We start from the raw sequence: 13,336 nt of genomic DNA, 5'->3' as shown, positions 1-13,336 counted from the left end.
CATCTCAGCCTTTGCCAACGCTGGACTCATGTCTGCGGCCGTGCAGAATTGTTATGAGGAAGAGGGAAAGGTTCTTGGTTTTGGGGTAGGAGGAGCACGAGGAGAGTGCTGCCACTGTTTGACAGTGGAAGAGTCAGCCGCATCACAGCCTGTGGTCACAATTATGTAATCAAAGTCAGAGCTTCGCTGAAGAAGAGACGCTGGTTTGCAGTGTTGTAGCTTCAGTTTTTGCTTGACATCAGTGCAAACAGTGATGTCATGAATGACTGCTTCAATTCAATCTATGTGGAAGATGGAATTTGATAAAATGTGGATTTTGTCATTTTATGCAATAAAGCAAAAGATCTGAAAATGAAGATGAAAAAACAAAAACAAGGTTTTCTTTTATGGATTGTCCAAAAAGGAGCAGTAAAATAAAAAACTAAAATAACTTTTTCTAACTTATAATTTTTTTTTGTTTAGTTATTTGAATATAAAAAAATACTAATTTGAAGATCGTGATGGTACAAAAGTAATAAAGCATGAAGGCCAGGACAAAGTCACTAATGTGGTGGTGGATGAGCGTGCTCCACACGTGCAAGGACTCAACTTCAGGCTACGTGGGCCAAGGTCAAAGCTAACTTGTAGGCATGGGTACTGTCGCACACCAAAGACAGAACATAAAAACGCTTCTAATGTGGTGTTCTACCAAATCTGTTGGTGTCATTTTTTCTTTTTTAATTGTCAAGTTTTTTTCATAAATGTGTCTTCATTAAAAGTAATTTTCTCTTTATGTATACAATTGTTAAGGAAGTTGTCAATTATAAGATATGTCTCTACTCGTATAAAACTTATGCAGATAGTTTTGGAATGCCAACGCCAACAGACTGACTCCTTGATTTGCAGCATTAAATACAAATTTGCATTTGCAGTTGTTTTAGGAAAAAAAATGTAAAGAGTGAAAAAAATCAATCTCCACGTAAATGCAAAACTGAACAGAACCAAAGTTTATGTAAAACTCTAGTAGAATATCCTCTTTTGTCTTCTCTTTTTAAAGTAAACTGAACAATGACTGAAGTGATCATAAACATGATTATCTTTTGAACCTTATCAACCATGACAAATGCAAAAAAAAACAGTTTGAGACATTTAACTTATATGAATAAAAACCCTTTTGTCTAAAAGAAATGGTGAAGTCTGCAGATATTTGACAGAAAGTGAAACATCTATCCAGCAATCAGATTAATTAAAAGAATAGACGGGAATGACAAGTGTACACAATCATGAGGAAAATTTATTGTAACACAGATGTTTTCCTAGATTATGTCTTTGATTTTTTATGTCAAAGTTGCCACAGATTGACAATAATTTTTTTTAAATTGCAGTTGGTCACAATAAAAACAGAAAGAATTGTGCATTACATTTTTAGTTTAAAAGTTCGCTGAAAACCTTAAAAGCCACTTCTTCCGACTAGCATATTCATCTTAATTAATTTATAATTTTACTGTATTTTATTCTGAGAGTCTATTTTATAGTCTTATTAATTAAACTACTGTTTTATTCTTGTAACTGTGTTTTATGAATTGCTTGTTTTACTTGTACGGCTGCCATATAAACAAAATGTATTATTATAATTATAATTATTTTGTGGCGTTTTTCTTGTGACCTGTCCAAGTAAAATTAAAATTAAATCATTTAAAACAAAAAACATAGGGAAATGAATACTAGATCCTTTTCAGTTGATACCTTATTTGAGCAGAAATAACTTGATTTAAAAACTTTTTTTGGTGGTCTTTAAAGTCAGTGTTTCCTCACGTGGAAAAAACCTAAACATGCTGTTAATACTGAACATCCTGCTGCTTTTATCATGATGGACGGTTTACAAAATATGAAACCGTGCTCCCTTTCTCTCTCTGATTAACAGCACAGTGGAGAAGGGCATTGATGAGATTTTCTGCTCTTGTCCCAAAAGGCTTGGCAGACTGGGGAATTGTCAGCTTCCTGTGAAAAACGAGTTGGCTTTCCATCGTCAGGATGAGACGCAGAAAAACTGAGAACTGGACAGTCTGTGCAGGAAACTGAGGAAAAAATTAGAAATCAGCCGTCAAACAAGCACCAGCAGCCTTTTCTCTTCCATTTATTCATGCAAATACGCTCTGCTGACCTTGAAAAGACTCGTCCAGAGATTACTCAGTGGAATAATGACAGCTTATTCAACAAGTTGTCAATTCCAGGAGACAATAGAATGAAAGGTAAAGGATTTAGAGATGAGGAAAATGTGAAATTGGGAGTTCAGAAATGTGGTACAAGACGTTTGTAAGACAGCTTGAAAACATGGAATGACTCGAGACACATTCTGTATTTTTTTTTTCCAGTTTACAAACTTTTTTCTCTCTCAAATTAAATGGCCATAATCCTATAATGTTTAGGTCATGTTGTAAGACTAATAAAAAACATTTAATGTCTCTCTGAGTATGTATGTTGAAATTAAGTAAAGCTGGAGTCATATCTTTTAAGAAACTGTATTGTGTCTGAGGTTGGGAAAAAAAAATGAAACTCTGGTGTTTACTTAGAGAGGTTTGCTTTAAACCACAGTTTTACCCATTTCTTTGGTTCTGTCAGCCATGACTAACTGCAGCTTGTCAGATGTCATTCTGCTCCTGAAAATCATTCTTCCGTGCAGGTTTTGGTATTATTTGTTGCAGTGTGAGATTATGGGGTGGTGTCATGCAAAGAAGGGGAAGAAAGGAAATTCTGCCTTGTTGAAAGATACTCAGTGGATTTTTTTTGCTGAAAATTTCAAAGTTTAGTCCAGTTTAATCATGCTAGAATACCTCATAAAGCGATAATGACATATTGATATATTTAAAGGTCATTTCATTTTGCTGCAAAGATTTTTTAGTCACGATTTATTAAATTCGTGAGCACCCTTGACAAAATGATATCTACTTTTGATTATTGCAAATATATGAATAGAACTGAAATGTAAAAAACTTTTTTTTTTCCAGAGATTTACAGCAAAGACATAACCTAAAACAAGAATCAGGTGTTCAGTTGATCCCCAATTGCAAGAAAACCGTTATTTAGAGACATTTTTTAACTTGAAATCACCTTAAAAACATTTCTGTGCCTGATGCTTGACAACGTTGTTCATGTCTTCCATAAATATTGTGCTGATAAATCTTTGTAAAGTTAGCATTTGTTTCAATTTTATATCTCACTTTCTCTTCACTCAACTGTGCCTTTTTTTGCACAATTTAGCTTATAAATACTAAACTGTCATCAATTAGAGACTGATTTGAGAGGAGTTCAAAACATAAGCGATAATTCAAAATTCATTGCAAAACTACATTCATTGCACTGAGTTTAATTGTGAGGTCATCACCTCAGGGAGAGGGTAAAAAAGTAAAACTTCTTTCACAATTGCATAACTTTTTCTTTTTATATCCCAATTAACGTCTTTACAAATGGCTGCCAAAAGTCCAAGCTTAATGAGATTCATCAGTACTTCCTGGTGAAACAAATGAAACATGTTCTCTTAGATGATAAACATGAAATAATAACTACTTTCACAAACTGTGGATGAAATTTAAAAGTGCTCCTCACAAAAGCATAACCAGAGAATGTTGCAACAACTCAGAAAACAGAGGCACTGTGCAGTTTTTTCCCATCTGTATATTACGTAAACCTAACTGACAGGTGATGTGAAGACCTAAACGACGAGTAGAGGAACACCATGCAGCCGCAGGTCCTGAAAATGACAAAACAAAAACGAAGTGAAGAAGTTCCCGATACATCCTATAGAAGGTACATCCGCGACAGTTACATAATAAGAACTGTTTTAAAATAAAACTGAATCACCTCATCTTTGTTGTTGCATAATGTGCCGTAGAAGCTGTAAAGTTGTCTGGATGAAAGCAGTGTTGACATCAGTAAATGTTAACTCAGCATTTTGCTACAGCAATGTCCATCACCACTGCGGGGGTCCAGGGACACAGCAAGGACATAAACAATTTAAAAGTCTACAGTAGAACAGTTGCACAAAAGTTGAACCGTATGCATTTCCACAATAGGATTTTTAGCTTATTTTATATAGACTTAACACATTTAACTGTGTTGACCTTTAACCTGATTTGTTCTGGTTGCAGAAGAAAGACCAGCATTCTACAAAGCTTCGGTTACAAGAATCTGAGACATGAGAAGCTGCAGTGAGGAAAAAAACATTTATTATTTTAGTAGTGACTAAAACTGTCCTCTAAGCTTGAAATGTATATTTTTTCTGTTTTTCTTCCATTGTTGCTTTTATGTCTTTGTTTTCATCAAGTGATTGTTTTTAAGTTTCTGTTTTAGTATTTTTAGTAGTGATTTTTTTTGTCTCACTGCATGGCCCTTTTGGTAATTGAAGGTGCTTTTAAAATGTGATTTTAAATTAAAATTGACAGCCGGAAAAAGCAGATGCACACTTGTAGTGTGTTATCTCATAAACACATAAACTCTGTGACAGCATCTTTTTGTTTAAAAAACAAGTTTATGTCTGAAAAAATAAATTATACATATATATTTTTTTACTTTCCCCTCCTCTAAATAATGTAAAAACCTACTGGTTAAATTTTAAATACGTATTTACTTGCTGGCAGTTATTGCCTATAACCAACATATGTTTGGGGCCCCAGGCCAAAAAAGAGGCCTTCAGGGCTGACCAATTTAAATTCATTACTGCAGGAAAAATATAGAAAGTTTCCAAAGAAGGCCATGCACATTTTCCCGGTGTGGCCCAGTTCTTCCTGTGCAGCAGCCATTGTCGCATACTAAAACAAGTAAAGACAAAAAAAGAAAAAAAGGATAAATTGTGATCTGTTTTAACAGAAACAGGTAATAGATTATAGTTAACAGCTCTGAGCAGCTTTGCCTGCTCTCCTCTGTTCAGGCTGCTTCCATGTTGGTCCTGATGTGATCAGGATGAGGACCTGGGTGTTAAAATTAAAATAAAATAAAAAACAGAAAATAAAACTTTGGAGTACAACTGTTTCTGTTCCAGCCAATCAAAACGGGAAAGCTAAGAGTTATATGCAATAAATCGAAATAATTATCTGTTTAAGCGCAATAAAGTTACTGAAGTTTCCCCAGTGTTTTTGTATCAAAATATTGACAATCTCTTTGACATTTTGATGCAGAAACGTTGTATTTTTGCATCATGATGTCAACGTAATCTTAGAGGTAGTAAATCTTGGTTGGGGGGGGGGGGGGGGGTCCCTTGTACATTTTTGCCCGTGGCCCTAAAAACTATTGCAGCACCACTGTCAATCTAGATATCTTCAAAGTGTAAATAAAAAACTGCATTAACTTTTAAATTATGAAAACCAATTGTTGCTGTTTTTTTCTTCTTCCTTAGGATAAAAAAATACATGAATTTATAATAAATCAATTGACTGAATTCTAGTTGTTAAACCAAATTTAAACCCGAAGGCAAAAAAAAAAACTGATCTTTTTACTTATTGTTTGTTTCTGAAATATCTTAAATATTACTATGTAACATTTAAAAATGTGTTTACTTAAAAAATGACAAATGTTCTTTTAATTTCTTTAGTGAAGTTTGTAATTTAAAATGTTCCACCTCCTAAAAAAGTTTAGCAAATTTGAAAAAATGCAATCATTATGATTAAAATAATACATAAAAAGTTATTTTTAAAATGTGTTAATGTTGTTTTATGCAACAAATAACAATTGGTTAGTGACACACAAGTAAAACAAAGAGATGTTTTAAAATAAAACATGTTTTATTATACTCAACGAAAAACACATTAAATTTTATGCTCACACAGAAGAACTGTTCCAACGAATGATCCAGTAGAAAAATAAGCATGAAATCGAGACAGAAATGACTCAATGTGAAGTTAGGCTACAAAAATAGAAGAAGAGAAAATCCTGCTCCTTCACACAACTGAAAAGAACACAGCATAAAGACCGCACCTGGCGAGGAGGAGGAGAGCGTTTGGACGGGGCTGCGGCAAACGAACCCCCATGTGCAAGAGATACAAACACCGCGGCTGTTTATTTTGGAGGTGTGCTGCAATTTTCACACAGATTGGCAACACATGAAACATGAATGACAAACCGAAAACAGGATGGATAGGAGTTTTGACAGTGAAAAATAAATCCATTAAAACAAAAATCACAAAGGTGTGCACACTGTTCCAGTGTTAGAAAGCTGTCTTCTAAGGTGCAGACATGAATAAGATATGCTTTTCTACAAACACAAGTGAGATTACATACCTTAATTTAAATTTTTAGATCATAGTGAAGCTACAGAAAACTATTATAAGACTGATATGTACACTAAACAGATAAATATAGAAGATAAAACAATGAAAATAAAACTTATTTGGTCTGAAAAGGGCAACACTTAGGCCAGATTTACCGCTGCAGATTCACCAACGTAGACATTTTTCCAAAATATTCTGTTCTTCAGCAAAACAATATTTAAATCTATTAATAATTCTTTAGATAAATTCTATGTTTTTTTCTCGTAAAATAGAAAAGCAAGAGTTTGGAATTGTAGTTAATGAGTTTGAAAGTGTTCTCTACAAAAATACCCTCACCATATTTCCCCAATGTAAAAAAAACTCTTAAAAGAAAAACTAAGTTAGGCTTTACCGAGTAAATGTTTTCATAACAAGTCATTATATACAGCTAAAACACCCCAAATCCATCCTGTCTCACAGTGTTGTTTCCTCCTGCTCTTCATTACACCTACAGAGTCCACTTCAAGATGCAGAAAACAGTGGGTTTTTAATCAGGAAATTCCAGCTTCAGGATGGTAACAGAGCAGTCGCAGAGGACAGTTTAGGAGGAAGTGAAACAAATGATTGTCTCTTTCAGGCATTAGTGTAAAATAAAAGCTAAACGAGTTGTGCTTTGCTACTGGAAGTTAACGTCTGGTCTGGAGTCTGCAGCACCAGGCTATTCCAGAATAAAAGCAAAGGTCAGGAATGTTCGTTCTCTTTATAACGTCCACTGCAAATATTGCACGACAAAAGGAAGTTCTTCTGGATTTTAGATGGAGCTTCTGCGCTTGTTGAGTCTTCTGTAGGTGTTGATGCTATGCAAACCAGTGGACACAGAGCTGATGCCTGAATAGTGCTGCAAGCTGCACACGCAGCCGTTAGAGTAGAGGGGGTTGGAGAAAGACTCTCCTTGCTCCATGTAGGTGTCTGAGGTGGAGAGGTCATGTGGGATGATCATGGGTATGGAGTATTGCAGCTTCTCCCTGCTTTTGTACCAAAGACAGGAGCACATGGACTGAAAGTGGAGAACCTCGGCGTAAACATTACGCAGGCCGCGGCTCGCTGCTCCTCCGCTGTTCCCGCAGGCGGCGTTGCCCCCGCTGCACCCGGTGGAGGAAGGAGAAGCCGGGTCCACGGTGCAGGTGATGCTACTGCCTGTTTGGCCCTTGTGGGCGAGAAGAGCCCTCTGCTCGGCATCCCTCTTTTCGTCTTCTGAGTTCATGGTCATGAAGCGCAGCACTACCAAGTTGAGGAAGGCGCCGATCACTCCCAGACCCATCAGGATGTAAATGAAGCAGAAGACCACGTAGCCCTGCTTTTCCTGCAGCGCTTCTCCTTTCTGCAGTGCCACATAGTCTCCAAAACCGATAGTGGTCAATGTGATAAAGCAGTAGTAGTAGGCTTGAAAGAAGGTCCATCCCTCAAAGTGAGAGAAAGCCAGCGCCCCCGCACATAACGTGGTCATGCACGACACCAATCCCACAATTACCATGTTCACCATGGAGACTTCTGTGCGCCTCATCCCAAGGCACTTCTTTAGGTGGTGGAGCAAGTACCTGACGAAGGTGTTGATCCGCTCACCCAGGCTCTGGAACATGACCAAGGTGAGAGGGATGCCCAGGAGGGCGTAGAGCATGCAGAAGACTTTCCCTCCATCTGTGCTGGGTGCAGCATGGCCGTATCCTAAAGAAAAGTCAGAAAAAGAAGCAGGGTTACTGGGGCAGAACTAATTAAATCCACAGCGAAGATGACTGAGGTCTAAGAGGAGACGGCTGTAGGCCTGAGAAGAACTCAAACATGTACCAGACAGACAGACATGATTTGTATTCTCTGAGCAGCTTGTCTGATAAATTTACGCAGTCTTTATTTCTCGGAAGGAGAATGAAATTAAAGATGAGAATGAGGGGTGGAGGCAGGATGGGACAAGTACTGATGTAGTGCTTGGAAGAGAGGGTTTCCATAATTTATTGCAGAGAGTGACTGTGCTGGCAACTAATTACAGCTCACAGAACACAGAAGGGCAAGCTGAAAATATAAGCCTTCATTTGTTCCAAAACAAAAAAAACGAAAAAAAAATTAATGGATTTCATGCAAGGCAATGGTGTTTTTAAACAGGCCCTTTGAGTCTCCGAAATGGTAACATCACAAAAGATTTGCATAAATCCATCATTACACCTCATTTGGCTCTTTTATTTAAGTTTCTACCCCAATAAACAGTCTATCAGGATACCATTTCCCTGCAGTTTGTACTTAAAATATTTTTCTCACATGCTGCTAATGGGAGCTAAAGATGACATCCGGCCCTGATAACAGCTGGATTTGCACATAAAAGTGCTTTTCCAACAGTTAAAATGCAATTACTCAGAGGCTGATTCAATTCTTGGGGCTCTGGTTTTAACACCATAGTGATCTGTGCAGATAATCCACCTGTCTGCTTGGTGTCAAATCAGTTTAAGTGGGGATTTTTTTTTCTCCTTGCCACCAAACTAACAATCTGTTTGTTGTAGGATGAAACCCAGACCCCATCAACCAAGAACAGAGGTTATCCTCACCAAATACACCAAATAAAATAAAACACAGATTTGGAGTGGCTGAAAACGGTGAATAAATCCATAGACTTTAATTAAAATCTACTTTGTTTACTTTTTTCATCAAGAAGGAATATTTGTTAGTCTTTAAGATGTCTTTTCACAGTTTCAGCTCACATAAATGACATCGTTAAAACACTTCTTCTACCCAAACCCATTCTAGATCAAAAATAAAAAAGGGTTTATTTTACATAACAAGTGTAACATCTGACATAATCAGGTCACCTGCCCAGCAGGGCACTGTCAATGAAAACATGGTAAATCTGTGAGGTAAAACGAGAGATGGATTGAAGGTCAGACTCGTAGCCACTTTTATACATTTTAGTCTTTGTTGCAAGAAGACAGCTGTAATAAGAAAAATACTTGCCACATACATTTCAACCCTTTATCTATCAGTCTAAGAAACTTTAGCTAGTAAAAATTTTAAAAATTTTAGAAAATTTAGAAAATAGCTAAACGGGTTTCATCCAGTTCCTTTTTATCCTTTTTTATGTTAGAAAAATGCAGCATTCACAAATTTGTAAACAAATTCATGAAAAAATACAATAAATCTAAAAAATGTTCAACTTATTAGCACTCTTAAATCAAAAACATGTACATTTCTGACATGTTTTTCTGCTTTTCATCCTATGTTTAATGCTAATCACAAGTTTTAACATCTATTTGCTTGTTCATTCATGTTTTATCACAGATTTGTGTATACATTTGTGTATACAGCCAATGCTTGTGAAACATTTACTGTGAGCAGGACAGTGTGTTAAGATGAGCGTCGGGCCATAGCTGCATCTTTGCCATGAGCTGTCTGCAGGAAAAAGCATCCTAATGAAGTGCACAGATGACCAGCATGACAGCGGCGCTCATCGGAAGCTGAGGATGGAGCGACAAAGCAAGCAGTTCCAGCTCTCATCAAAGCAAAAAAATAAGGAGGATGACAAACTCCAGCCACACCTTTTCCTGCTGCCCCAGTACTGACAATGTTCTAATGAGACAGGATGGGTTTGTGTTCTTGCAAGCAAGTTACCAAGGCTATCAGCTCCACATAAATGGATTACAGTCGCTGACAGAGGAAAGTTCAAGCCTCGCCCTCTAAGAAAATTAAAAAAAATTAATCCATTAAGGCTTTTGAAGGGTCTAATAAATCTACCTCAGTCTGATGATAGGAAATGAAGATATATTTGGTCATAAAACACTAAAAAAAAATATGAAGGAGGTTTTTATCTGGGAAATTACAGGATATCCGACTTTTTCGGTAATGTCAGTTCCAAAATTGCTTGTAGATTTTTACAGTTTTCAGTAACCAAAATTCTGCACGTACTAGATTGAAAAAAAGACTTGAAAGTAAGGTCTTTAAAAAGCTCCAAATAAATTTTTTTATAGGTTTTAAGGAGCAAAAACCTTAGATTTTCTCTTTTTGAAAAAGAAGTTTAACATATTTTTATTGATTTCCCGATCTCTTCTGATTGCCAAATGTTAAAACTGATCACGTTGTTGATCAGATTGTCTCTGAAGACTCGTGATCTTCTTCTCCAGAGAGTCTGCCTCCCAAACGCTGCATCGCAGCTTCTAACGTCTCCATTACGCTGATTAATTAGGCTGGGATGTAAACAGGCTTTGAAAATACATCAAAGAATGGCATAATGTGGCTTCTTGGGCTCGGGTTCTCCGTCACTCAATTACATTTTCATTGATTACCACACACAATTTGTTCTCACCAAACAACACTGCAAGCGAGACTCATTCATCAGGCTTCTAAACGAGGGAGTGCATTCATCAGGGGGATCCATTACTTACTGTACCACTAATTTGTTAAAATGTAGAAAATACGAATTAAGCATTTGCAGATGAAAGCCCAAACTTTGTGTTAAAGGACATGGTATCTTTAGCGTAAATTGGGAGTCCTTCATTCTCCATATACATGTCTTTAATAATGAAGGACTGGTAGAAAATGAAATGTGGTGGAAAAGTTACTTTAAATGTAGGATTCAGTGTTTAAAGGTAACTTTCAAAATAACCCGAAGTTGCTTCTTTAAAGTTGCTTGTAAAGTGAAAACTATGGATGAAATTGTTGAAAAAGTACATTTAAATAAAAAAAAAAACAAGTAGGAGCAAGGTTGGTTTTATCAAAACACAAAAAACTGACAAAAAGTTGAAAAAGAAACTTATCAGCAATGATTCACTAACAAACTCTCCAATTCCCAAGTTCAACAGGTTGTTGTGGAGTTAAAGAGTTTCATCAGTCATTCATGTTAGTTCTTCAAGAAATTGTGAACATCTCACTTTTCAAAGCTTCCTTGGAGATTATTTGTTTGTGCATGGATCTCCTATCAAACTTGTCTTCTATGTAAATTTCAATCAGTCCTCATAAATTATGTAAAACTTCCATCAATCAGTGTGAAACTGAAAGTGCAAACTTAAGAGATTTGAAACTGTCAGTTATCAAAAAAGTTATGGATCCTTTCAATTCAAAGTGTTATTGTTTAATGAAAGTAGATGTCATTAACTGCTGGTTCAGAACCCGACATGCAGGAGAAACAAAGACGTGGCAAACTCATGAGCAAAGGGATTCACAGAAGGTTGACAAAAAGAGAACAACTTCAAACCAAACACTTAAACAGACTGACAATGATGACGTTAATTTAAGACATCTGTGGTCAATTAGCAGATGAAACCAGGTGAGACTGACAGGGGGGAAAAAGTCTACAAGCAGAATATTGCAAGAACCAGGAAAACAAATGAAAAACAAACCAAGACAAGTCTAAAATATATAAAGATGTCTAACATAATAAATATATAGAGAGATGTTTAACAGTTGTTTTTATTTATTGATTTTTTTTATAAAGTAAATTCATTTTGGAAAAAGCATTACAACCTTTAATTAAAAACTTCATCGTAAACTGGAAAACTAGAGATAAGTGAAAAGTCTTAATGTACAAAAGATTTCCTGAAATTTAAAGTTTTATGTTTTAAGTGACTGAACTCAAAATCTGTCATGCGGCAAACGTACCAGTATACCAATATTAAATTCCTTAATGTACTTTCTTGATTATATGAAAGACATGTTAAATAATAACTTTTGATGTGTAAGATTGTAACTGCTTAGCTCCGGTTTTAAAAAAAGGTAAAGTCTTGGTGAAACCATCCATCCATCCATCCATCTTCCTCCGCTTATCCGGGACCGGGTCGCGGGGGCAGCACACTGAGCAGAGATGCCCAGACTTCCCTCACCCCAGCCACTTCGTCCAGCTCCTCTGGGGGGACCCAGAGGCGTTCCCAGGCCAGCCGAGAGACATAGTCTCTCTGTGACGGTGTGGCACCGTCAGATGCCGAGGGGGGGCCACACCGTGTTTTATTGTTTGTGTAATAATGTGTTTTGTTATTTATTGTTATTTATTTATTTATTGTTATTTATGATTACCACCTGTGGTGCCGCCTGGCTGGGATTGAGAGCAACGCCCCGTGGGCGTGGCATCCCACTTAAAGGTGAGCACTGAAGGTGGAGCAAAGAGGGGAGTGACAGTGTGTGCTGTGTGCTGCATGGCCCTGCGTGTAGTAACCGTGTCTGAATTAAACACTGAACCTCCTCACCTTGGCTCCTCTGCATCCTTTCTCGGCGGGACCCCGTCACACTCTCCAGCGTGTCCTGGGTCTTCCCCGGGGCCTCCGCCCAGTGGGACATGCCCGAAACACCTCTCCAGGGAGGCGTCTAGGGGGCATCCGAACAAGATGCCCGAGCCACCTCAACTGGCTCCTTTCGATGTGGAGGAGAAGCGGTTCTATTCCGAGCTCCCCGCGGGTGACCAAGCTTCTCACCCTATCTCTAAGGGAGCGCCCAGCTCATTACAGCCGCTTGTATTCGGGACCTCGTTCTTTCGGTCATGACCTATAGCTCATTACCATAGGTGAGTACTGGAACGTAGATCGACCGGTAAATTGAGAGCTTTGCTTTTTGGCTTAGCTCTCTCTTCACCACGACGGACCCATAGAGCGACAGCATAACTACGGACGCCGCTCCGATCCGCCTGTCAATCTCACGCTCCGATCTTCCCTCACTCGTGAACAAGACCCCAAGGTATTTAAACTCCTCCACCTGGGGCAAGGACACTCCACCCAACGAGAGATGGCAAGCTACCTTTCTCCGGTCAAGGACCATGGCCTCAGATTTAGCGGTGCTGACCTTTCTTGGTGAAACATAAAAGTAAAAGTCAAGGTCAGAACTATTCAGCCATCATGCCTTTTGTCTGTGATTTATCATGGTTTTGTTGATGCAATGTTGTATCTTTAAAACATGTTTTATAGGACTTTTTATTCTGTTTTGTGCTTTATAAAAACACTTTGTATGATTGCTTGGATTTACAAGCAGCTGTAAAACAAAATGAAACAAAAATCAGAAACTTTATAACGACCTCAGCACAAAAAAACATAAGAAAAAAATGACAGCAATCCTCAAATGACAGACTTCTTACCAAAATGAGGACTTTTTGTGAA

The 13,336-nt window shown here is 37.5% G+C and overlaps 1 protein-coding gene across 1 annotated transcript in view; it reads right to left on the bottom strand.

Annotated features, from left to right (window-relative positions):
* Positions 1-5,737: 5,737 nt before the first annotated feature.
* kcnk3a (potassium channel, subfamily K, member 3a) overlaps positions 5,738-13,336 on the bottom strand; it is a 32,985-nt gene continuing 25,386 nt past the window's right edge. The window contains exon 2 of the mRNA XM_004083438.5: positions 5,738-7,946. Coding sequence (XP_004083486.1) covers positions 7,033-7,946 — 914 coding nt within the window. The 3' untranslated portion in view covers positions 5,738-7,032. The remainder of the gene's footprint in view (positions 7,947-13,336) is intronic.

This window comes from Oryzias latipes, chromosome 24, assembly GCF_053564925.1.
Source record: "Oryzias latipes strain Hd-rR chromosome 24, Olatipes_Hd-rR_3.1".
Classification (NCBI taxonomy): Eukaryota; Metazoa; Chordata; class Actinopteri; order Beloniformes; family Adrianichthyidae; genus Oryzias; species Oryzias latipes.
This window is presented reverse-complemented; position numbering and strand designations above follow the sequence as displayed.